Source organism: Galeopterus variegatus, unplaced genomic scaffold, assembly GCF_000696425.1.
Source record: "Galeopterus variegatus unplaced genomic scaffold, G_variegatus-3.0.2 Scaffold2752, whole genome shotgun sequence".
NCBI lineage: Eukaryota > Metazoa > Chordata > Mammalia > Dermoptera > Cynocephalidae > Galeopterus > Galeopterus variegatus.
The window spans coordinates 119,721-144,625 of record NW_007728863.1 but is presented as its reverse complement, the minus strand read 5'-3'; the positions used below and the strand labels follow the sequence as shown (position 1 = coordinate 144,625).

The 24,905-nt window shown below is 37.3% G+C and overlaps 1 protein-coding gene across 1 annotated transcript in view; it reads left to right on the top strand.

The window, feature by feature from the left end:
• Nucleotides 1-24,905, top strand: part of LOC103598829 (disks large homolog 2-like) — a 192,171-nt gene that overhangs the window by 96,446 nt on the left and 70,820 nt on the right. Inside the window, exon 5 of the mRNA XM_008582881.1 lies at nucleotides 10,537-10,605. Within this exon, the coding sequence (XP_008581103.1) occupies nucleotides 10,537-10,605 (69 nt within the window). The remainder of the gene's footprint in view (nucleotides 1-10,536; nucleotides 10,606-24,905) is intronic.

Below are 24,905 nucleotides of genomic sequence, written 5' to 3'. Positions count from 1 at the left end.
AGATCATGAAGGACTCTTCCTAAACTACAAAAGTGGCTGTGTTTTGGTTTGGCTTAAAATTACCCATGGCCTCCTTTTTGATTATGGAATATAATCCAAACTCCAATTACAAGTTTTCCCTTTGTTTCATACTTAAGCTTTTTAAAGTCTTTAGCAACTGTTGACCAAACTCTCTTTAAATTTATCTTCCTGCTCCCATGATTGGCTGACGTTAACTCCAATTCTCATTTTTTCTCCCAGCTCTCCACTCATTCCTTCTTAGTCTTTTTTCCAGGTTTATCTTCCTCTACTTACCTTATAATGTTGGCTATCATTAAGTCTCCATCTCAGCTTCAGTTCTTTTCATCACAGTCTTTCGAGGGATATAAATGGCTTCAAATGCACCTATGCTATATTGACTCCAAAATGTGCCTTTTTAGACCAGAGCTATCTACTGAGATTAGACCCCAATATCTAACTATCTTATGAGATATCTCTACATTGATGCCATATACGTTCACCCAAACTTACTATATATAATACTGAAATAATCATATTTTTCCCAAATTCCCCTTTCTCAGTATAAAATGCCACCATTGGCCCAATCACCATAACCAGAAACATGGAAGTTGTCCTAAATTCCTCACTCACCCATCATATGCAATTATGAATCCTGTACATTCCATCTCTTTAGTGTTTCTTAGCTCTAGACATATTTTCCCTCCTTGGGCCCATGGGTTATTTCAGGTTCAGGTCATTAGTTACAGATATGTTATGACCAAATCACTATGCCTTCCTGGAAAGTAGTTTTCATTTACTATTTCCCGTGTTTCAACACTTAACAAAATTTCTTTCACATACGCTGCTTGAGTTCCCCCCTCGGAGCAATCTATGAGATGGCAGTATTATCCACATGATATGATGATAGGGCTAGAGATGAGAGTGTTCAGTTTTTGAGGTTGTCGAGTACCTAATTAAGAAAGGTGGAAGTCCCCACTGAAGGCCCTGGACTCCCAAGCCCATGCTCCTTCCTCATCACAGTGCTATCTCCCATCTGCACCAAATACAGTAGATGGGAAGGACAAAAACCACTGTCCCTGTTCAAACTGAAGAAGAAATCAAAACAAGAAAAGTGAAGAGGCTTACCTAAGGCCACTGAGCTCATTATGAACACAGTGGGAAAACCCACAATTCTGACACCTAATGCCTCTGCTTTTTTTCCCACACAGCTCTTCTTCCCAGATATTGACAAAGTATAAAACACTGAGTGAGTTATACTGAAAAATTTATTTCCCGTGTTAAATAAAGAGATATCGGGATCGTATCAATTAGATGCATGAAATCCCAGCTGGTATACAAAAATATTTCTATTTTGAATTCTCTATGTTATACTGAAAAATTTATTTCCTGTGTTAAATAAAGAGATATCGGGATCATATCAATTAGATGCATGAAATCCCAGCTGGTATACAAAAATATTTCTATTTTGAATTCTCTAATTGTTGATGCATTCTGTCTATATTTTATGTAAAATTCCTAACTGAAATATGTTCTCCCTTTTGAAGTAGCTGCATTCACAGAATTAGCTCACACTTGATTTGAGCTATTATAAATTCAATTTTTCACTTCCCTTGTGAAGAATATCTTTGTGGGAAGGGACTTTTTAATACATGTTCATACATCACTAGGTGCCTTATTACCTTCTAAGATGCAGTTTGTATATTACAAAATCCAAGAAGAATGATGTACAGCCAACCATTCAAAAACAAAATGAGTAAAGGTGGAATATGCCTGCTATGTTAAAACACTACATTTTGCTCCTGATGTTTCAGACTCTGAGACCAGTCATATCCAAATGTGGGTCAGTCCACAGGGAAAAGTGCTGAGATTTTCACTGTTGCTTTAAGCAGAATTGGTCATGGAGATTACATCAGCATTTGAAGTGTACTCTCAAAGTATTCCAACTACCAAACAGTGATGAGCAAGCAGTTTAGAATGGCAAGTGTTTGGGCTACCACGTCCATCATCTGACATTGTCACAGTGGCACAGGAAGGAGAAGATCATGGGTTCTGATCTCACTTTAACCCCATTCTGGCCATGCCACTTAACCTCTTCTTGGTCCTCGTTGTAGGATGACTCTAAGGTCTCCCATGATATACTTTATGGATAAGGAGAGAACTAATATCTGGGTGATAATCCTGTTAGACACACATACAACAGTACTTCTCTTAACACACACAACCAGATCCAGTTATTAGTTTGTTAGTCAAAAGGTTAGATAAAAGTTATTATTTAGGAAAAAAAGATTCTCGTGTGTCTTAATTATTTCGCCTGGACTTTTAAAAACATTACTCTATGGTGGCATAATAAAATTAATGGTTTATTGGTATTTAAAAGAAAAATTTGGATTTCTCCCAATAAAATCTCTCCAACTTTTTTTGATTCTTCATGTCATTGTTGACTGGTGATTGAAGCTGTTGAACATAAAGTAAAAAGCACATTTCTAGCATCTTAAGCTATGAAAAATTTTGAACTCTGAATTTGATCCAATATGTTTCTTCATATTTAGATCCATCTGTTTGTTGCAGCATGCATTGCTGACAATTTTAATTTTAAACAAATTATCATCATTAATTCAGTGTTACACATTGTCTTTCTATATGTCACCAGAACTTTTAATTTGTCTAAGATCAGTTAACACTTTGTTTTCTTCACCGTTTTTTTATGTGTGAGGGTCAATACTTTCTCTAGCATTGTCAACCTCTAGTTACAGGATTTTTTATTAATTGTCCATTAATTGCTTTAAAATATTTGGCATACCAAATTGATTTGTAAGACCAGAAATGGGGGGCTCATGTTTTCTGAAGTTCTACCTCACCTTTCTTATATAAAGCACATCCTTTATCTGTCATGCATACTTTTCAATTTGGATTTCTTTAAATTGAGATGTGAACCAAAAGTAAACTAAGTGGTAATTTCTCTTTATTTTATAATTTTTTTCTGAGCTTTACAGCCATCTCTCTCACACCTAATTTGACATAGGTGTTTTTAACTACATACTATTTTTGAATATTTCTAGATCAGTAAACTTACTCTTGATAGGAACAAGTCTTTTCTATACATTCATATTTTATTTTTGTAGCATTTAATTAAATTACATAATTATAAAAGCAAATACAATAGGAATAAACAGGTTTAAGAACAATTACAGCTGATTCTTAGTATGCATACAAGTCACCTGGAAGGAATGGAAGTTTATGAGACGTGAGCATTCCACTTGCTGTGGGTGTTGGTCAGCCTGTCTCTGAGGGGGTGGAGAAGATTGGTTAGTCTGTTCAAAGGATGCTGATTAAGAGAGCTCAACAGTGGAACTTGTGGACTAGCTATTAAGCTGAAGGAGGGCCCATTATGATATTGCCACAATGCATGGTTTTTGTGCCTTACCATAATCAATTACTTGAGTGAAAATGTAAAAGGCATCTTGTATTTGAAGATGATACAAAACTAGATGAAAGAGTAAAATTCTATAATGGCAAGAACATCTTAAATGCCCAGTAAAAACTTATTGAATTAAATTGATGACCTAATGTTAGCTTAACAAACTTAAAAAATAAATCAAAATCAGTGCCATTAAATTTGACATATAATAATTATATTTAGCTTCTGAAAATCCGAAGCACAAGTACATGATAGATTTGATTATGAATCATTTGATGTAAAAAATATATGAGAGGTTAGGTGAACCCTAAATTTAAAAATGCAGTTCAGCAAATTTTAAAAGTCCATGTTATGTTGGGCTGCTCTGACAGCAGTATGGGATCCAGACGGAGGGCAGGTAGCATCTCATGGCACTCTACCACGGTCTAAACACATGTGGAGCTCTGAGTCCATTTCTAATTTCCACAATTTAAATAGAAATACTTAACAGCATATAGGGAAAGAGAACTAAAAATCTTGAAACCATATCACAAAAAAAAGAAGTGTTGGAATATTTATTTGTAGGAGTAAAAAGATGCAAAGAATATCTGTTATGCAGTGGCTACTGCAGACAGATGGATATCACACCAAGAGAGGGAAGAACTTTTTAGTAATTATAGCTGTCCCACTGTAGATCATACTCCCCACATTGTGCAACAGGCACAATGAAGCTAATCTTGTACAAAACCAAAGCCCATTGTATTTTCCTGCACACACATTTATTTTCCTTTCCATACACATACTTCTTGGTTCTGTTCTAGTGTCACGATCCTCTCAGTCAAATAATAGAACTCTCAATTCATTCTTTCTCACCTCCCCCTGTACTAACATCAAAGTCTCCCTACTTTTGAAGGCTTGTTTGGAAGTTCTGGAAGAGAGCACAAATACTCCTATACTCTGGGAACAATAGGCCCCTCCTATCTAGAGAATTTAACTTTCAGAAGGAAAGATGCCCACCCAGCCAGATCACAAGAATCAGTTCTGGAGATCAATGTGCCTTCTCCATAATTCCCGTCTTATCCATTACTATATATTTTACCTCCAAATGTGTTGAATTTATCCCCTTTTCTTAATTCCTACTGCATTGTTCAAGTATAAGCATTTATTAATTTTCTCCATCACCATGGTTTACTATGAGTCTCCCCGACTATGGATTTCCTCCATTTTCTTCCATTGTTCAGAATATTTTCAGGTTTACCTTTTTGAATCATAGACCTCATCATCTTGACTTCCTCACATCTCCACTTAACAAACTTGGAGACCCCACCATTGCCAGCAGAATTAAGTCCAAACCTCTTGGCAAGGTATTTTATGCCCCTCATGTTCCACCCAGTCAGCTTCCTGACCCCATCTCTGGCTACTATGCTCTGGCCAAGCCAAGCCACTCAAGGCTCTAGAGCACACCGTATATGTTTTGACCCTCTATGGTCTTTGTCATGTTCTTCTAACTTCTCAGAATGTCCTCTTTCCCTTCTCCACCCTTTAAAGTACTTATACATCCTTCCAAACACAGACTAGATTGCTTAACAATCAAATATGCCTGGGGATTTATTGAAATATGTTATCTATATGGACATAGGCCAAATGGTTTATTTGATTTCACTAACCTCTTTATTATCAGTTATTTATTGAGAACTATAATACTTAGGAAGTAAAAAGACATCTCAAGCACCTAACACAATACCTGGTATATAATAAGTGCCCAATTAATGTTTGTTAGGTGTAACTAGGCCGTACAAATAATTATACAGGACAATTCATGTTAAGGGTCAATGAAGCAACAAGAGGAACATCTAGTTTCATGGGGAAAGGTGGTAATGCTTTGGTTATGTTGCATCTGAAGTACTGGTTTGCTATCCAAGACATACCCTTCTTTTTAAGAGTAGAGGCAACTTAACAACTTAATGCATGAACGACATGAAGCGAGTGGGAAAGTAGACCAAAAAAGAGAAGAAAAATTATTAAAAAGAGGTTAAATAAATGATGGAGACAGATATTCAAGAGAAAGGTGAAGAGTAAAATATGAGAGATATAAATTCTTTAGAAATTTGAGAAATAAATTTGAGAAAATATAATATTGGATATACATCAGAAGGTATTTTAATAATAGGTGGGACTTTACAAGTCACATGAAGTAACATTATTGTTGTCAGTTCATTAATAAAGGACACAAAAAACTTTTTGTGCTCTCCATTAAAATCATATAGTTTTATTATTACACCGTATTGGAAAGACCACTTATTCTGCCTCTCATTGTGTCAGAGAAGGAGAAAATTTAAGTGATTTATTACCAACAGTTAGGTCCTTTGTGTTCCATGTGTAATAGAACAATTTCAATTCAGATGCTCAAAAATATTTAATTTAACACAGCAATAGGAATGTGTCTTTCAGCACCATTTAAATGCCATTTCCCTAGGCAACATCTTGGGAGTCTTTCACTTGAAAAATCAGGGAGTTCTTGGAAAGGAGACTGTACCCTGCTCTGGTTCAATTTTATTCAATGACAGCATGATTTAGTTAGGCAATAGGGCTGATACCTCTCTCTAGGTCTTAAAAAGTCTTGGTAAGATTGACCTTCACAGTTGCCTAATATAGCATCCCAGCCAAGCTACCTAAATATGAAGATGGTTCCACAGGTTTCTACCGGGTGACAGGGACTTCTTCTCAAGCATCAATGCTGTGACATGATGCTGAGACTTCCTTGTGGTCATCCTACTCTTCCACTATTGATTATCACTTAAATCCTTGTAAACGTCCAGGGCTCACTAATGAGGTGGTATGGATAAAATAGAGGTGTTCTTTTCTATTAAGTGATCTTCCTAAAAGTGATCTTCAAAAGCCACTGACATGGAAGTTGGGCATACATGGTGATAATAATGGGGAAATTTTATGCCAAAAAAATAAACAAACTTGTCAATGTTACTCAGTTGGAGTTCAGCATTTCCTAACAATATGTGTCAGGTCCTCTGTACGGACTAGTCACAGAGCTTTGATTTCACCTTTCTGTAAGGCAACACGGTTTATCTCAGAGGAGCAAGCACTTTGGAGCCAGAAAACCTGGCTTCTACTTTTGCCTCCTAGTAGCTGGGAAATCTGAGCCTTAATTTAATTTCCCTCAAAAATGGGCCAATACCTGGTTCTTGATGTTGTTACAAAGTTTATAAGAAATAAGGCATGGGGCCTTACAGATAGATGGAACTCAATCTATGGTATTCATCATTCAAAAAGAATTGATGAAGCATCTTTTACATGCCACCCCTGGGCTGCGGATATATAGATGAGTAAGCACACACCTTGCTCTGAAAGCACATGCGACTTGGTAGGAGACGCAGGCATGTAAATAAATCATGGTGATTCTGAGTCTGGGCTGCTATTATGGATATGTGGGAAAGATGGGATGGCAGCACATAGCAGTGTGTCAGCTGTGCAGGAGAGGTGGGGAGGCCTAATGTGGGATGCTTCACAGGACAGACATTTGACATATCTAGAAAAATAATAAGTATAAAGAAGTTGGTAGCCATTTGTGGGTAGGGTTTTTTAAGATGAAGAACATTCCGAGCACTTAGCTCTCCAATGTTGAAAGCCTTAAGCTCTTGCTGTGCTTCTCTCCCTTGGTTCTTTCTACTGCACTTCTCAGAATTCCATCCTGCTGGTCTCTCTGCCTGTGGAGGTGAAAGAGCCAGGCAGTGGTTACCTCTAATTACTTAGTCATGGTAACACTACAGTACCTGCAACCTGCTTGGTCCCAATAGGAAGATGTTTGGTGTTTTATAAAATGCCAGTTAGTATCACCATAAGGTAGCTCCTACCACCCACTGCAAGTATCTGCCCTGCAAGTGTGGCTCAGACATTACCATCTGGAATAATAAAACTTCACTTGCATCTGTAGGTCTTGACAGTATTTTCTCTTAGTTCACTGTATTTTTCTTAGTAGAGTGAAAGGGGACTTACATGTAAAAGGCTCTGTTTGTTATACATTTACGTGCTAAGAGAAACTGGCTGACTCTGCATGGGTAATATAAAAGGAGTCAAATTCTCTGAGCACTTCATGATGCTGGTTGCATTTAACTTAGGTGTCACTAGAACTGTAAAATGGTCATTACTGGAAAAAATAGAATAGAATAATAAAGTAATTAGTTATAAGGTTGTAATAAGTAAAAGGAGATTACTGAATATTTCTTTGTTTTAATTATGTGAGCTGAGCGAATGGTGAGGAAGCTATCAGTAAGTTCAGTTATTCATTGATCTTGGTTAGTAAGCATCATTGATCTCTACCCAAGAAGAACTGTCAGTACTTTCTAAACCAGTGGAAGATAAATGGTAAAGGAAAAGATCACATGGTTTGCACAAAAGAAATACAATTAGCAAATAAACATATAGAAAAAATAGTCATTCTTACTAATAAACAAAGAAATGCTCATTACAAATCTGAAGTATTTTGTACCTATTAAATTATCAGGTTTTTAAAAAATTGCAGTGTCAGTGCTTGTAAGATTATGGTGAAACTGGTACAGACATATATTTTTAGAGACAATAAAATGTTACAAAGCTTTTGGAAGGTAATTAATAACATAAATCAAGAACCTAATAAATATTTCCATTTTGGGAAATGCATCTGAAAAAGTTGTAGAATAAGAGAAAAGTAATTGATTTCAACATGTTCATTGTGACACTGTTTATAATGTGCAAACAATGGAAATAACCCAAATATCCACTTTTAAAAGGATGGTTAAATAAATTACATCTTCGTAGGAAGTAACATTACGTACATTAAATTAATAATTATGGAGATACTATGAGAAATGCTAAAATTATAATGTTAGGAAAAACACAGGATATGAAGTTCTATATGTTCTGTGTATACATAAAACGGTGTGAAACACATGTGGCCATATAGACAGTCAGTAGGATGGAGTGGAAAGCGTACACACTTGGCAACAAGACAGCCTTTAGTTTGAAATCTGACTCCACATTTGCAAGCCATTGATTTCTGACAAGCTAAGTTCTACGTGTTTTGTTTTCTTATATATAAAATGGGGATACTCGTATCAATCTTATAGGACTACTATGAGAATTAAATTAGATAACTGTAAAGGCAATGGAATTATGGGTGAATTTTTTTACTTTCTCTTATTTTTATTTCCATTAATTTTAAAATGTTTTGAAACAGAAACTATTTTTCAATTTGATATTCATTACAAAAGCTATACTACATGCAGAAATATATATCTTGTGTCAATGACTATATGACTATATTGACTATATGACACATGTATGAAATATATTCCTTGTGTCATTGACTGTATGGGTAACTGAAGTAATAAAAGTAATTATTCTTATTTAGTACTAAACATCTCAAAGTACACACTCTGCTAAATCATAATTTATGTATTTAATGAACACTTATATAGCTTTTACCATGTGATAGCCATTGTTCTAAACACTGTGTTTATTGAATCCTTATAACAACCCTATGAGGAAAGTACTATTACTATCTCAATCTCACACATAAGAAACTGACAAGCAGTAACTTATGCAAGGTCACACTGATGTGGTCAAGTCAGGATCTGAATTCAGGCAATCTGGCTACATGGTCCAAGTCCTGAAAGCTATGCTGCTTTTCAACAGGTCAACCAAAATATGTTCACTGAATATTTGTGGTGCTTGGCACTATGAGGGATACCAGGAAACAAAGGGCACAATCCTTAACTTGAAGAAGATCATTCTCTAGGCTTCAGCTGTGGTCTCAAAATTCTGATCCCTCAACCTTAGGCAAATGTCATCCATGTCATAACCAAATGCTATTCACAAAGAGACTTTCTCACTGTAATGACTAAGATTCTGAATGAAAATCTCTGTAGCCCACAGCTTGGCTCTCTGTGGTAGTGTCAATGTTTACACAGGATGGGCTGAGAAATCCTAGAGCTTTGCAAAAACATTTGCCTAGAGCCTAATGTTCTGCAAATGTTTAACGTAGGTTTCTCTTTATACATATAGGTATGTATACACACATTCACATACTACATGTATATGTAACTAATATTTCAACTGAAATATATTAAACTAATACTGCAAACTAAAATTACTTCAAATGCAGTTTTGCTGTTGGATTATTATTGTGCCTACATCGAATGAGAGATTCTTCTGCCATCTCTTTCTAATTGTCAGAAGAATACCGTGACATATTGTGAATAATGTCAGAAGAATATTCTGACATTGCCAGACAAATTCTTACAAATCTGAAAAATGATCATAACATTAAGAATAATGACTCTAGATGTCATTCCATTTCAAGCACAGGTATTTACCATGAGACTTTGAGCAAGTTTCTAAACCTCTCTGTGCCTCAATTTCCTGATCTGTTAAGTGGGTCATACCTCATAGATCTGTGAGAAATAAAAGACACAAAAATATAAAACACTTAGAAGAGTGACTTGAGCAATATAAGTACTCAATAAGTATTTGATATTATAATTTGTATTTTAACTTCTTATCTACAAAATCAGTCTTTTCTCGTTACACGCAATCAAAAGAAAATATGGAACTATATTAAATTCTAAGATTGATATGCAACGGGAAGTTCCACTTTTCAAGTTTTTGTGTTCGTCAAACTTGTGCAAGTATTGTGTGGCAAATTTGAACTAATAAGTAAATTTATACCAATTAAATACTATTCTGATTTACAGATTAGACTCTGCATAGAATTTTGTTCAAAAAAATTCTGCAGCTTAAAAAAATACATTGCATCATAAACGAATTTATGTTTTTATGCTCTATGTTATCTCATTCTAAGTGGGAAGAATTACCTTTTTAAAAAATGTTTATTTCTTTTCATGTCTACTTATTATTTAATGCTTACTTTTGAATAACACATGTTGAAATCAAATTATAAGGAAACATTAACTCCTTATCTGGTAAGAGTGTTGTATTTTGGTGGATGATTCTACTTATCACCAAAGATTTAATCTCTACTGTATTTCTTTTAAGATTGTTTTTTTCTTGACAATAGAAATGATTAGAATGTTCAAAGATATTTCAAATAAATGATCCGTTTTTGTTTTTTCTGTCTTTTCTTGCAGTCATTCCCAACACAGCACTGCAACCCGTCAGCCTTCAGTGACTCTCCAACGGGCCATCTCCCTGGAAGGGTAAGATAATAATACTGCGTCTCCTCTTAAACTATGCAGCCTTTGAGCATAAAGATAGTCCCTTCCTTCTTTCCTTCCTTCCTTCCTTTATATTTTCTCTCTCTTTGTTTTTTTCTTTTTCTTGCACCCACACCTCCCCACACACACACTTACACTTTCTTTCAATCAGCAAATATCTATGCAGCTCATGTTTTGTGCCAAGTACTGTTCTACATACTAGATTTAACAAGTCAAATTAGATCTCCTCTTACCCTTCAGAGGGCTCATTGTCTAGTGTAAATGACAAAAATTCAAACACATACTTGCAATACAGTGTAAGCATCACACTTTACCAGAGATATGCATAAGGGATTAATGAAGGATCCAGGAGGGGTCCCTGGCTGAGAATGGGCATCAAAGGGTTTGGGGAAATAGGTCAGAGGGGTTTCAGAGAAGATGTAATCCTCAAACTGAGAAGTGAAGCATCTGGGGATATTTGCCTGACAGTACAAATTCACATATATTCCTTCAAGGGAAGAGGAAAGTAATTAGCATTTATTGAGTGCTTAGTAGGTGCCAGGCTCTATCTCTTTATTTATCTCTCTTTCTATCTATCACCTATCTCTCCATCCATCTGTCTTATCTGATTTCATTCCTAAAATAGTCCTATGAGATGGCTATCTTTTTTTCTAAATATAGAGTTTTCAGAGAGGTTAAGTAATTTTCTCAATGTCATTTACATAGAAAGTAACAGCCTAGATTTGAAATTAAATCTGGCTCCATTCACTATATAGCTCTGTCCCTTATAATGTGGCATGAAGAGACTTTATTGAGCTGGAGAGCATTAGTAGCACCATTCATAAACTACATTCAGGCAAAGTTAGACATGGTGAAGAATTTCTTAAGGTAAAAAGTGATAAAGAACTATAATTGACTCTAATCTCTAAGAAATCAATAAATGCAATCAGTAACATACTGTTTTGGATGGTTCTGGAGACCCATGTGCATGCTAATGACTGAGGTGTACTTTGTGGTAGAGGTGAGAATGCAGGGACTAATCTTACCACTCGTCTCTACCTCATCTTGTTTCTTATAAAGACCTCTCTTGGCATGGCTCAGGGTGGCTATTGTTCCACATTTTGGTCATTAACACAAAGGAGATTTTCTTCAGTTATGGTAAATAATGGCATTTCCTTCTAAATCTATTTCCAAACCTTTTGTTTCTTATTATTAACAAAAGCCTATTAGTAGTTTGCTAGTAAGGAATTTTTTTTCTTTCTTTTTTTGCATTTTCACTTGAGTTAAGTGAACTTTGTGATAAACATAATTACTGATTCTAGTTCTCTGATAAGATGAAGCCAAAAATATAAAGACCTTACCCTAACTTCAAAACACAAGAGTGGCTCCTTTTCTGAAAACAACAAGCTATATGACCAGCCTCATAGTGCCGCATTGTTCCAACTGATATAAAGTAGTTTGCCTTATTCTAGTGAATAATACAATATAAGAAATATTATGTTCCCTGCGGTAGTGGAAGACAACTGACTTTGGAATCAAAGAACAAGTCTGAATCTGGGCCTCTGCCATCTGTTGCTATTGCTCTTAAACAAGGCCCTTCCCCTTCTAAGCATGAGTTTCCTTGACAGCCAAAGGGGAGAATACTATAGAACTCATCAACTTTTTATAAAAGTAGCAGGTACTTATTAGACCCTCCATACATATTAGTTGAATATATACTTAGCCTAAGTGTCCTGAAAAAAGAAAGAAAACTTTAATTTTTATAGCCTAGATTAGTTTGAACTTCTCTTAAATACATATATATGTATTATGTAAAACATTTCTAAATATAAAATAAAACATTTGAGGTAGAAATAATTTTGCATTGCTTGAATATTTAGAAGAGGAAATCTCAGTAATTCTGTACAAAGCCCAGAACACTAAAGTTCATGCTATATCTGCCCAGCTGGCCTCCAGATTAAGAGAAAATGTAGCAGATAAACACTGTCATTGAACACATAGTGGGAAAGTTATTTTTCATCTTACATAGACCAATGGGTGTTTAGTAGATTTCCCATTAAGGTTTTATACTGCTTTGTATAGGCAATCAGCTGAAATTATTTCAAAACTCTTATTCCTAATGCATTTGTGAAAAGCAACAACACAGAATATTTTTATAATGGATGTAGTTTAAAAGGCCATACATCTGTATAATTTTCACTGAAGTTGCTGTTTACTTGACATAAAATAAGTGGAGATATTTCAGATTTCCAGTTAATTTGATCCACGGAGACAACAAAACTGTCTAATTGAGCTCTCTACCATTGAGTCACTGCTGTTTTTAAATTGATATCTGAATCATCTATAACTATGCCAGACAAAATGAGGCAGAATAACATCCCCATTAATACTGTGAGCTCTGTGCTTCAGGTTCAAGTTGACAGACACAGCCCACACCTTAATTTCCTCTTCTTCTTGAGACTCTATTAAAAGAAAGCTAATAGAATTAAAAAAGGACAATCCCATAGTAATAAAGAAAATGGAAGGAGCTATTAAAGGTCAAAAGATTTCATCACATTTCTGGACAACAAAATGCCAATGGAGCGGTATTGATTATTTAAGCAGAACAAAGTAGTCCCAGCCTTAGATCACCAATGGAGGCAGGACCATATGCTGTTCCACTCCAAGGCCACCTTTTACATCATATTCCATGTGAGTGGCATTCTGTGGTGTTGTGTTTCCAGGGATGCCACCCACGAAAAGCTCTACCACAGTGCAGTAACAGATCTGCCTGGCAGAACCCAGGAAACTCAGAGACTTCAGGGTAGAGACAACAGATGGGACTGACAGCAGAGGCTGAGAATAGGGATGAAGATGCCCCCACTCAGTACACACACCCCTGCACACAACACATCACCAAGCAAGTACTTACCACAAGTCTACAAAAGAAGGTTCCTCTCTGAAGAAATGGAATCACTCTTATAGGGAACTTAGATAGCTAGTTTTAGTGTTATGTCCCCCACAGCAATGTCCTTCACAGTGTGCCAGTTTGGGGGACACTTTCAGATTTGGTCACCTGAAGAAATGGAATCACTCTTATAGGGAACTTAGATAGCTAGTTTTAGTGTTGGCCCCCACAGCAATGTCCTTCACAGTGTGCCAGTTTGGGGGACACTTTCAGATTTGGTCACCTAAGCTGAAACCTTTCAGTTAAAAAGCCTTGCCTTTATACACAACACCCCCTGCCAGCCTTTCTACTACTTCCTTCTTAAATATGGACGGACAGCCACAAGCATGTAACAAGACCTGCAAAACGACAGAGTCAAGATTAAAATACACATGCACAGAGAAAAACTGTCCTCAAGAAAACAGAGGTATCTCTGGGAACAAAATAGAATGTAAAGAAATACTCCATATACACACATTTTTTAGCAATGTGGAGGTAACTGCTAGAATTAAAACTAAAATGGTTGGAAGGGATTGCCCCTGGGAGGAAAACAGAGGTATCTCTGGGAACAAAATAGAATGTAAAGAAATACTCCATATACACACATTTTTAAGCAATGTGGAGGTAACTGCTAGAATTAAAACTAAAATGGTTGGAAGGGATTGCCCCTGGGAAGTCTCAGGGGAGGAAATACAAATTAAATTTTGAGGAATGTGTTTGAAGCAAGACTAAGGTGAAAAAAAAAAGAAGAAAAGAAAAGAAAATCATGTGCAGAAATTTGGAAGTACTTTGCTAACACTGTTGAGACTAGGAAGTATCTTCAGCTACTCCAAAAGCTTTCTATTACCCGGTGGAGAGCACTTTGTTTTACACTACCTTACAAGGTCATTTTAGAGGCATACTGAAAGGCAGAATTTTCTAGTAACTAGCATTTTCACATCAGTAAAACAGCTGCCCTGGAAGGTGCTGACCACCCTTTACAAGTAGCACTTAACAGTAAACTAGATAGCCATCTTCAGGGATATTACAGAAGGAGTTTTTATGGAGTAAATGATTGGTCTAATTGACCTCTACCAAAAATCTCTCCCAAATCCAGAAGTCTATGAGTATCCAAAAGAAAACCAAAAAGGAGTCTTGCCTATAAACAGATACATCAAAGGATACCCACCCTCTCAGGTAACAGGTCTGGGGTGATATCGCTATCTTGTTTTCTCAGCAGGACAAGCCTAATTCAATAGAGACAAACAGGTTTCGCTGTTTGGAACAAGAGACACCCTCCCCATACTCTAAGACCACTCCACGCTCTTGATACCACCTTTGGGGCCGGGGGACCGTGGTGTCCCCATGCTGGGTTTGAGCAGGGATCCTTTTCCAAGGAGCAATCTGGAAGCAAACCTGAAATGTAATGATTCCTTCTCTTGTTCTCTTTCCAACTCCTTTGCCTGGATGGAAGAAGCTTATTTACAGTAAGCATACTTCAGATTTTCCAGTATGATGATATGTTAAAGGACTGTCTTCTTAATCCAGGTGTACAAATATTTGGTTTCAAAATGTATGGTCACTGTAGAAAGTGACCTGAGAATCAGAGGTCATCACTGAATCAGGACCTAGAACTCAGGTCTGTGGCTTCATACTGTGAGATTTTGAGCAACTCTCAGTCACCTCATATACAAAGTGATGAAGTTGAGTTGAATAAACAATGTCTCAGATACCTGCCAACTGTTGTATCCAACTGTAACATTTTGGATACAAAAGTTTGGCTTCCAGACTTCTAGGAGCCTGTATATGAGGCATAAACTTTCAAGGGACCATTGGATTCTAGATAACTAACTCTTTCCGGCAGTTAACTTGAGTTTTCTCACATATCCATATGTCCTTCAGGATTTGTGATCAGCCTGAATGTTCAACTTCCTTCAACACACTCCTGTACCCTGACCCTCAAAAGCAGAGCTAAGTGGTGTCTGAGGGGCTCTGTTGTGCTGATTAATATACCAAATTACAGAGGTGCCTGTCAAACTTCAAAGAGAAACTTCATTCAGGTTGTTAGTTGCTTGGGTCACTGGTCAAAAATCTGAGCCTTTCTAGTATCACAGAAATTTAAGTGACTCTACCAATGCAGAGTTTCTACCCAGTGTGTGTTAAGTGGAAAGGATTTTTATATATCATTAGAATGTATTAAAATAATATATATAGCTGTTACTTTTCTTTATTTTGCTCTCCTGCGAGCTGAAGAGTTTATTTATGGAGAATATAAGAAAATTAAGGAGATGAACAACTAGTTGGTTGTGAGAAATGCTCAGAAGAAATCAAACATTTCCTATAAAAAAATTTTTTTTTTTTTTTTTTTGGTGGCTGGCTGGTACAGGGATCTGAACCCTTAGACCCTGGTGTTAGAAGTCTGTGCTCTAAACAACTGAGCCAAATGGCCAGCCCTTAAAAACCATTTTTGTTTGTGATTTACAGTCCAATAAAGACAGATCTGCCTCTTGGGTGAGAAAGCTCTGGGTGAGAGTTCCAGCCTTACTCTGGCTGCTGGGTCACCTACTGTTGGATCCTATCGGCTAGGAAGGACTGAGGGAGTTTACAGACCCTTCCATCCATGTGGATGGAAGCAGATCTTTAGACCATAAACCTCAGGGTATTCATTAAATATTAATCATAGCAGCAGATGACCCCAGACCATCTTTGTTTCCCCAGTTCACCATCCTGTGTTTCCTTTTTGTTTCTCAGGGTGCCCTAGGAATGTTCACCTCTGTTCCTAGATGAACTTCCAGCTCATTTTCCTTAGCCCCATCTCTATTGGCCTACTGATTCTGTTTTCCATTTCCTTGCTCCATAAGACACCCTTCCTTAGGACTTATCATCTTTCTTTTTTACATGTGTAGAGCTGAAAATATAAAAGGTATCATCAGCAAACTTTAAGGATGTTCCAAAATTTATCACTGTTGAAAGAATGCTGAGGCTGCAGAGAGCTAGGCATATTAAGGGCAATCAACACATGGATTCTAATCCTCTCACAGGGCCTGGATTTCTAATGCCATCTGTTGAAATAACAACTGTGTAAATGTAAATAAACAAATAGATAAATAAAAAAACAAATCTTATTTTTTTTTCCTATGGGATAGACAGAAGATTCCAAATTTGGAATTTCAAGGACTTAGTAAAATCTCAAAAAAGATTTTAGGAGATGACATAGAGAATCTAGATTTATGTTTTTCCAGAAAAAGACATTTATAAATATTAACAACTATCATCATTATTACTCCGTAAAAGAAAGCCTTCCTTAAAATGAAATTAATAAAAGAATATAGAGTACTCCATAAAAAAAGCAGGGAGTTCAGACACATAGACTATAAAGTCCAAAAAGAATATTTTTCTATAAACAAATGCTAAAAATATAACACTAAATATTGTGTATTTTAATAGTAGCTGATATGTGTTGTAGGTGCTTTATGTGGCTCTTATTTGGTTCCAATGACAATTATAGGCACATTGTCTCACTTTATGGATAGGGACACTGAGGCTTAGAGAATTTAAGAGTGGTACCCAAGGTCACATAGCTAGTAAGTGGCAGAACTGGGGTTTGAGCCTACATTTCTGAATCACCCCTCTCCTGCATCCCCAGACTTATGCATGTTTTGTTATTACAATTTGGCCAATTTGGAGGCCTAAGTAAGATACTGAAATGCAAAGTGGAGCTCAATATCATTTGTGAGGTTTGGGAGGTTTTTGTTACTATACTCACTGTCAAAATCTATTTTCAAATAAGAATGTTAATAGAAGTGGAATGAACTCCTAATGTGATTTCACTCACCTTGAAATGTACTGAATTAGAAGGAGTGGAGGAATAACATCTCCACACTGTTGGCTTCTGTTTTACCCAGGAGGACTAGGAAGAAACATGGAAGTGACAGGTCAGGAGTCTGGTTACAAGAGCTGCTGGGCCATCCTGGTTAGTGGCCTCGCACACTGAGTGCTGTTCATTGTGAATGGAATTTATCTTGGAGAGATGCTACAGCATCCACTGGGGAATTTGGTTGAGAGTTTTGCTTTGTTTTTATGTTTGTTTATAAATATTCCTTCTTTTCTATGCATAGTTTAATGCCAGCATGATTACTTATCATCACCATAAATATATTCCTTGGAATCCTTTTTATTTTTAATAAATTGGTTTAATAAAGGCCTCGAAGTAAATTGTGAATAAACTTTCTCCTCATTATTATATAATTAAACATACCCAAACAGTGTGCTGCAGAATATCCAGCTAGGAGATTGCCCCTCTTAACCAATACTCATAGTTGTTAATACTACTAATAATACAATCATGCATACATTGATTGAGATGACACTGAAAAGCTAGTTCAGATGCTGAGTGAACCAAGGAGGAATAAATAAGCACCCAGTTATAAGTTTGTTATGCTAGTAAAAATGAGTGCAGGAACCATTATTCTATGATAGGATTTAGTTGCCCAAACTGTCAGTGAGATTTTTCAGTCACAAACCTCCTAATTGTAAACTCAACATCAACCTCTCCGTTACATTTGCACCATTACCCCTCTTTGAATACTACCCTTTTCATAGTATCTTTCTAGTATTTAGCCCACCTTTGCTGACTTGAGTCTGTTTATGATGCTGCCAAGCAATAAGTTCAATTAGGAATATAATGATGAGCAAAGCAGACTGATTCTGCCCTTGGTCTGGTGAGGAGAAGGAGACATAGATCTAATAATCACATAAACAAATGAAAACCTGTGACTGTGCCAAGTGCTGTGAGAAAGTGAGTGATGCCCTGAGTGCCTATAATAGGGAGATCTGACCTGGACAAGGAAGTCAGGGAGGTCATGGTAGGCTCTCATCTGAACGATGGGTAGGCATTACCTGTGCAAAGAGAAAGGGCCATCATCAGTGGCTGCATAAGCAATGATTACAAATCTGTCTGAGTGTACCACTGAGCTGAGCACAGACTAGAACATGAATTCAATAGTGTTTGCCATTTAGAATCTATAATAAGGAGGCTGACTCATGGCTGACTTGCTGTCTCCTCTGAAGAGGCCATCTGATGGAGCCTTCCAGTTGCTTATCAGAACTGTATGGTCTCTGTAGAGATGTGATTTCTAAATCCCACCTGCTTCCAAATCCCGTTGCTTCCGCTGTTCCATTAGTTTTTTATTTGATGTATTTCTTTTCTTGTGTATCTCCCTGTGTGTCAGAGCTTTGAGGTCCTTCCCTGCCACTGCTGTTTCTTACCCTTCTCCTCTTCCAACTCCTTTCCTTGGCCCTTCTTATTTTCTGTCCACTTTCCCTCTCCCTTTCTTCCTCTCCATAAGCTTCCTCCTCCTTCTGCCTTTCTTTTACTCTTTATTATCCATGCATTTCCTTCTTTTTCTTTTTTACTCTCCTCTTTTGCGCTTTACCCCGAAGGTACTAGACTAATGTTCCTACAGTGCATTATAATTTACAAAGGCATCTCATGGACATTATCCATTTGATTCCAATAGCAACTTTGTGAGATGGCTGGATAAGCATCATTTATCCTGTCTATAGATGTGACAGAGGGTAAGTGGCTTCCCCAAAATCATGTGTTTGGGAAAGAGAAGAGCCTTGACTGTAACCTGGATGCCTGTCTCCCAGCTCCATACTCTCACCACTAGACCATCCTGCCTCAACAGGAATGTTACAGACATCCCAACCACATATTTTAGTGTAGAAGCCCTTCCCTGTCCTGTCTTTATCATTCACGAGAGTGAGTCTAGACAAAAGTTGTGGTCAGAGGGGTTTTCTGGTTTCACATGAGTAGAAACAGCCTCAGTCTTGTCTGATGAATATTTGCTGGATATTGCACTTGACCTTGGACTGAACCACATATAAAGAATGATATTCCTTCCATTTTTACCTTCCCTGTCTGTGATGTGGCAGGTGGCATGGCTAGCAAGAGCAGGGAATGAAGAGGATTGCTTTGGGTATCATTTGTCAGCTTTCATTAGATTATTCATCTTGAGACATCCATCTTTATATATCCAAACTAAATCTGGTGTTTTTTTCTGAATATATTGTAAATACCTCAGAGACCCTTAAATTTCATTAGGATTTCTGTTTACTTCCTTCTCTTGGACAATTATAAAAGAGTTTAAAGAAAAAGCACATCCATATCCTATGCCACAGGCCAGATGCCCTTCTATTGCCAGAAAAGCAGCCTGTGATCTTTATCCTTTATTTAATCTCTCTGTTGATTTCCAGTCCTGGTAAATGTTTACTCCACAGAAGTATGCTTTTAAGATGTCAGTCAGCAACCTTTATTGATTACATTCAGTAAAGTCTCCTGCTTATTTCATGGAGAATCAGACTGCTCAAAGAGAATTGTTCAGGGGATAAGCACCGTTCATCCATCCAGTCAGTCATTGATTTGATTGATTAACCTCTTACTCATTCATTCAATGAAGCATTTACTGAATGTCTACTATGTGCCAAGCACTCTGATGAGACATTTGTGAAAATCAGGGAAAAAAGGCTCAATCTCCGCCCTTGAGGAGCTCATAGTCTAGTGGGGGTGACAGAATGTTGAAAATTGAAATAATTCACTGAGATTTTATCTATGTAATTTCAGAACAAAAGAACAAGAGGCTGATTTGGGGAAAATTAGTAGCATTGTTTAGATGCAGTGTCAGTGATTTTTATCAAGTGACTACCAAACCTGAAATGTAAAAGAGCATCTTCGTCAGACTAAGGAAGTTCTGTGCTCACGTGGGCGGGTATCAAGAGCTGGGAATTTTTTCTCCTAAACACAACTACACAGAAGTGTAGAAGAGAGCCAGGCTCTTTACAGCTTATTCAATTTTGCAAAGGAGAACTCTACCTTGGTCAAGCATTAATTATTAATATTGATGGGAAATTGCATTTCAATATCAATATTGCATGATAATAAAATGTGTGGACATTCCTCTCCCTACAGTGCTTTTGCTGCATCCCTGAAGTCCTTGCTTGTTCTCAAGTCCCTTTCCTTGGTACAGAAGCCTGGTGTGACTTAAAGAATATGTCCTTTTGGTGTATCTGTTCCTTCATTTGAATCCTGGCTCTCACAATTACTAGTTGTGTCACTTTGAGCTGTTACCAAATCTCTTTGAGCCTCTGTTTCTTTAATCTATAAAGCAGGGATTAATATCTATTTTGTAGGATTATTTTGAGAATTTATTTTTTACAAATATGTAAATATCCTAGCACAGTTCTTAATAAATAGTAGGTACTTGGTAGGGGTTGGTTCCCTCTTTCATCTTTCTTATATCCCATCTACTCCTTTTCTTTCTGATGTGGCGGAACCTCTTTTTCTAGTCCCCTATACCAAATCAATTAGCAAAGTCTCCATCCATTGTCTGTTTGACAAACATTTCTTGTGTACCCCTCATGCACCCTAAGGAAGATGCAGTCAGCAGTGTGAAAGATAGAGCGTGGCACATGGTAGAAAGATAAAGGAAGAGGAGAGGGTATGCCTCATTTAGATAGATAGAAACACCAAGAGTTCAAACACCCTTCTAGACGCAAAGAAATGGATTTCTTAATTGTAGAGTTTCAGGAATAGTAGCAGATTTGTAAACAATGCTTTTGGGTAAAGTGTCACTTCATCCTACCTCCTTATTTTACTCATAACAAGATAAATCCAGAGCCATGCACATATGTGCTAGCTCATATACATGCACACACATGTGCTCCTTCAACACCCTTGGGATCTCCAGTAATTATGATTACATTAAAAAGATTTATAGGGGCCGGCCCGGTGGCGCACTGGATAGTGCGCCGCTTGGGAAGCGCGGCGGCGCTCCCGCCCAAGGGTTCGGATCCCACATACAGACCGGTTCCCGCTCGCTGGCTGAGCGAGGCGCAGGAGCAGCGCCAGGGTTGCGATCCCGTTGCCGGTCCCGGTCCGGTACGGGGGCGACACTGAGGGTTGCGATCCGTTGCCAGACACGGAAAAAGAGAAAAAGACCAAAAAAAAAAAAAAAAAAAAAAGATTTATAGGAATCTGGCACATCCACATTACCAGGATCCCTTCTTGATTACCTTATAGCAGATCAAATCTCTTCCACACAATTTGGTGCTCATAGTTTTCTCCTCGTTTCATACAGAAGAGTTTCTCTCACCCCAAGCACAAACTATGTTTAACAAATGATGGTTTGTTAAAGTTCCTTTTCTTACAATGACCTGAGGAATAGGGGATTCAAGTTTCTTGGGTAACCAATTTTCTCCACTTCTAGCCAATTTTCACTAGAAGAGCTAAGCCAGCTACTCATCACTCTTTCTTTCTGTAGTTGAATAGAGTTGTAAAGGCTTTGGGAGGCAATTTGTAGTAAGTTTGACTGTCGCTGCCACGTTTTCTTAACTGGTTGACCTCGGACAAGAACGTTAACCTTTCCCTCAGTTTTCTCATCTTTAAATAAAAAAAATGAAGAAAATAAGGATTAAATATCCTTAGCTCTTAATAAATGTTGGCGATTATAATTCAAACTATAGCTCATCTTTCTAAAAAATGAATTTGTATGTTATAGTTTGCAAAGCTATAGGGGTACCATGATCACTATATATACATACATACATACATACACACACACACACACACACACACACACACACACACACACACGACTATATGTATCCCAGGATGTCTGTGCTATATACATACACACACACACACACACACACACACACACACGACTATATGTATCCCAGGATGTCTGTGCTACATCTTCAGAATGATGGAGCAAATGATTTGGGCCCAAGAAAAAACTAAAAGCTACACCAACACCTTTTACCATTGGCATCAATGCAAGCCATGGCTACCAAAGGTCAGGACTTGTGTTTGATAGTGCATGTAGTTTTGCAGAAGGAAATATCATTATCATTACCTGGCCTTGCATATCAGCATTACACACATCACTATGGAGAGCCGCTTTACAATATTGTCCGACTTTTAATTTATTTTGGAACCATTCCCAACTTGGGGAAAAAATTGGGGGTTAACAAGAGAATTAGGGTTGCCGATTATCTAAGATATTATTATGTCCAACTGTCTATTTTTCCTGTGGAGAAACCACCTGAGGTCAGAGACAGGAGATTTTCCAAGGCCACAACAAAGTCAAGAACAGAATCCAGGACTCCTAGTTTCCTGACAAGGTATTCCTCCCTCTCCGGAGGAGAATTTGAGTGAACAAGAGTTTCATTCTTCTGGTTATTCTTTCTTCAATTCCTCGTGCCTTATCTGCTCTTGTCCTCTATCTAAGATCTAGATGTGGTACGTTGCCTTTCTATAAATGTGTGACCTCAGCGCTAAAAGGTAAGAATTATGGTTAAAATGACATATTCAAGCACCAGGAAACCCAGACCAGATTGAGCTACAGTGTGGCACCACTGTGAGTCATGCACAGAGTTTAGATCCTGTAATACCCATCTATAGATGTAGACATAGCAAGAAGGAGGAGACAGATCTACTTAGACCTTTTTCTTGGTTCTTGTTTTTGTTTGCTTTTATGGAGCGAATGATTCTTTTTCCCTGTGAGTGAGTGATTATGGGAAACAAGAATGATTTTAAGGAAGAAATGGTGGGAAGAGATGTAAAATGTAAGAAAGTATCTTTTCCAGTATGGGCTGACCCTCTAACACACCCATGAGGCCATTTCTTGTCTAATAGCCAGAATTCCTTCAATGTAACCTTCAGATACAAGTGGGGCTTGGGAAAGAGTCGGGTTTGCCCTCCTTTGACCAGATCTCACATTCAGCAAAATGGACACATTGGATGTGTTTGGTGCCCCATTTCCATTCCTACTAAACCATGTTTCCTCATCCCTTAACCACACTCCCTTTGTTTTTGGTCTCCAGTGCTGCAGTCTTCCTTTTATCAGAACCAGCTCTTAGGATGAACTTGTTTGCACCGAGTCGTAGATGTCTTTTAGGTTTTCATTTCTCTATCATTCGCTGAGCATGTTCTTTGTGCCAGGTATTTTACCAAGTATTAAGGACACAAGAGCAGATAAAAGGGAGCTTATATTTATTAAGTAATTTTTTAATAGACTTTATTTTTTATATTTTAGGTCCATAGTGAAATTGAGCAGAGAGTACAGAGTTTCCATATACCCCTGCATATACACATGCATAGCCTCCCCCATTATCAACATCCCCCACCAGAGTAGCCCAGATATTACATTGGTGCTCACTCTTGGTGTTGTACATTCTGTGGGTTTGGACAAATGTATAATGACATGTGTTCACCATTATAATATCATACAGAGTAGTTTCATTGTTCTAAAAATCCTCTGTGCTCTGCCTGTCCATCCCTCCCTCTCCCCAACCTCTGGCAACCACTGATCTTTTTAGATCTCATTACTTATTGTGCTTTGTGCCTGCACTTTGCTAGGTACTGGGGACATAGAGGCCAAGGGAAAGGAAGCTCATATTTATTAAGCATTTTTTAGATGTCATGCACTAGAACTCTGGGTAAATAAGAAATTCATGCTGTATAGAATACTATATTCTTTTATAAAAATGAGAAGGCCTAGCTGGTTAGCTCAGTTGGTTAGAGAGCAGCAATATAACACCAATGTCACAGGTTCAGATCCCTATGCTGGCCAGCCAATAAAAAACAAATAAATAGGAGAGAAACTCTTAAAAAAAAATGAGAGAACCCCAGATTATAAAACCTTCAGACCTCAAAAAACCTGCATTTATCCCTACACAACACCTATCATGCTGAGTGAAATAATTCTTGCCATGTATTCACGTGTAATTTAAATATAATCTCCCTGATCAAACCTTCCCTAGTCCTCCAACCAGAAATTCCAGACCCTCATAGCACTTTTTATATATCTCTTTTATTACTTATTACATTTCATATCAAATGATGGTTTTGTATGTTTGCCTTATTTCCTCCACTAGATTAGAAGTTTAATAAGGATCAAGTCTTGCCATAATAATCTTCATTTTTAACATAGTACTTTGCAAATAGTGTATGCTCAATAAATATTTGTTAAGTGAATATTAAGAGTTACCAGCAACTTATTTATTAGTACGGTTCTGGCATTTACATTCCTTATCCCATTTAATCCTTACAAAAGCCACATGATGTAAGAACCACCGCTACTCCAATTTTAAACATGAGAAAACAGGTGTAACAAGATGAGGTAAATTGACCAAGGTCTTACAGCTAATAAATGGCAAATCTGGGTTTCAAACAGGTGTGTATCTGAAGCCAAAGCCAGGCCCTTAGCCACTGCAAAGTAATAAATCACTCTTCAAAAAGTCAAATAAGAGATATTTCTTTTTTTTTTTTTTCCTTTTTGTCTTTTTTTGTGTCCGGCAACGGATCGCAACCCTCAGTGTCGCGCCCGGACCGGAC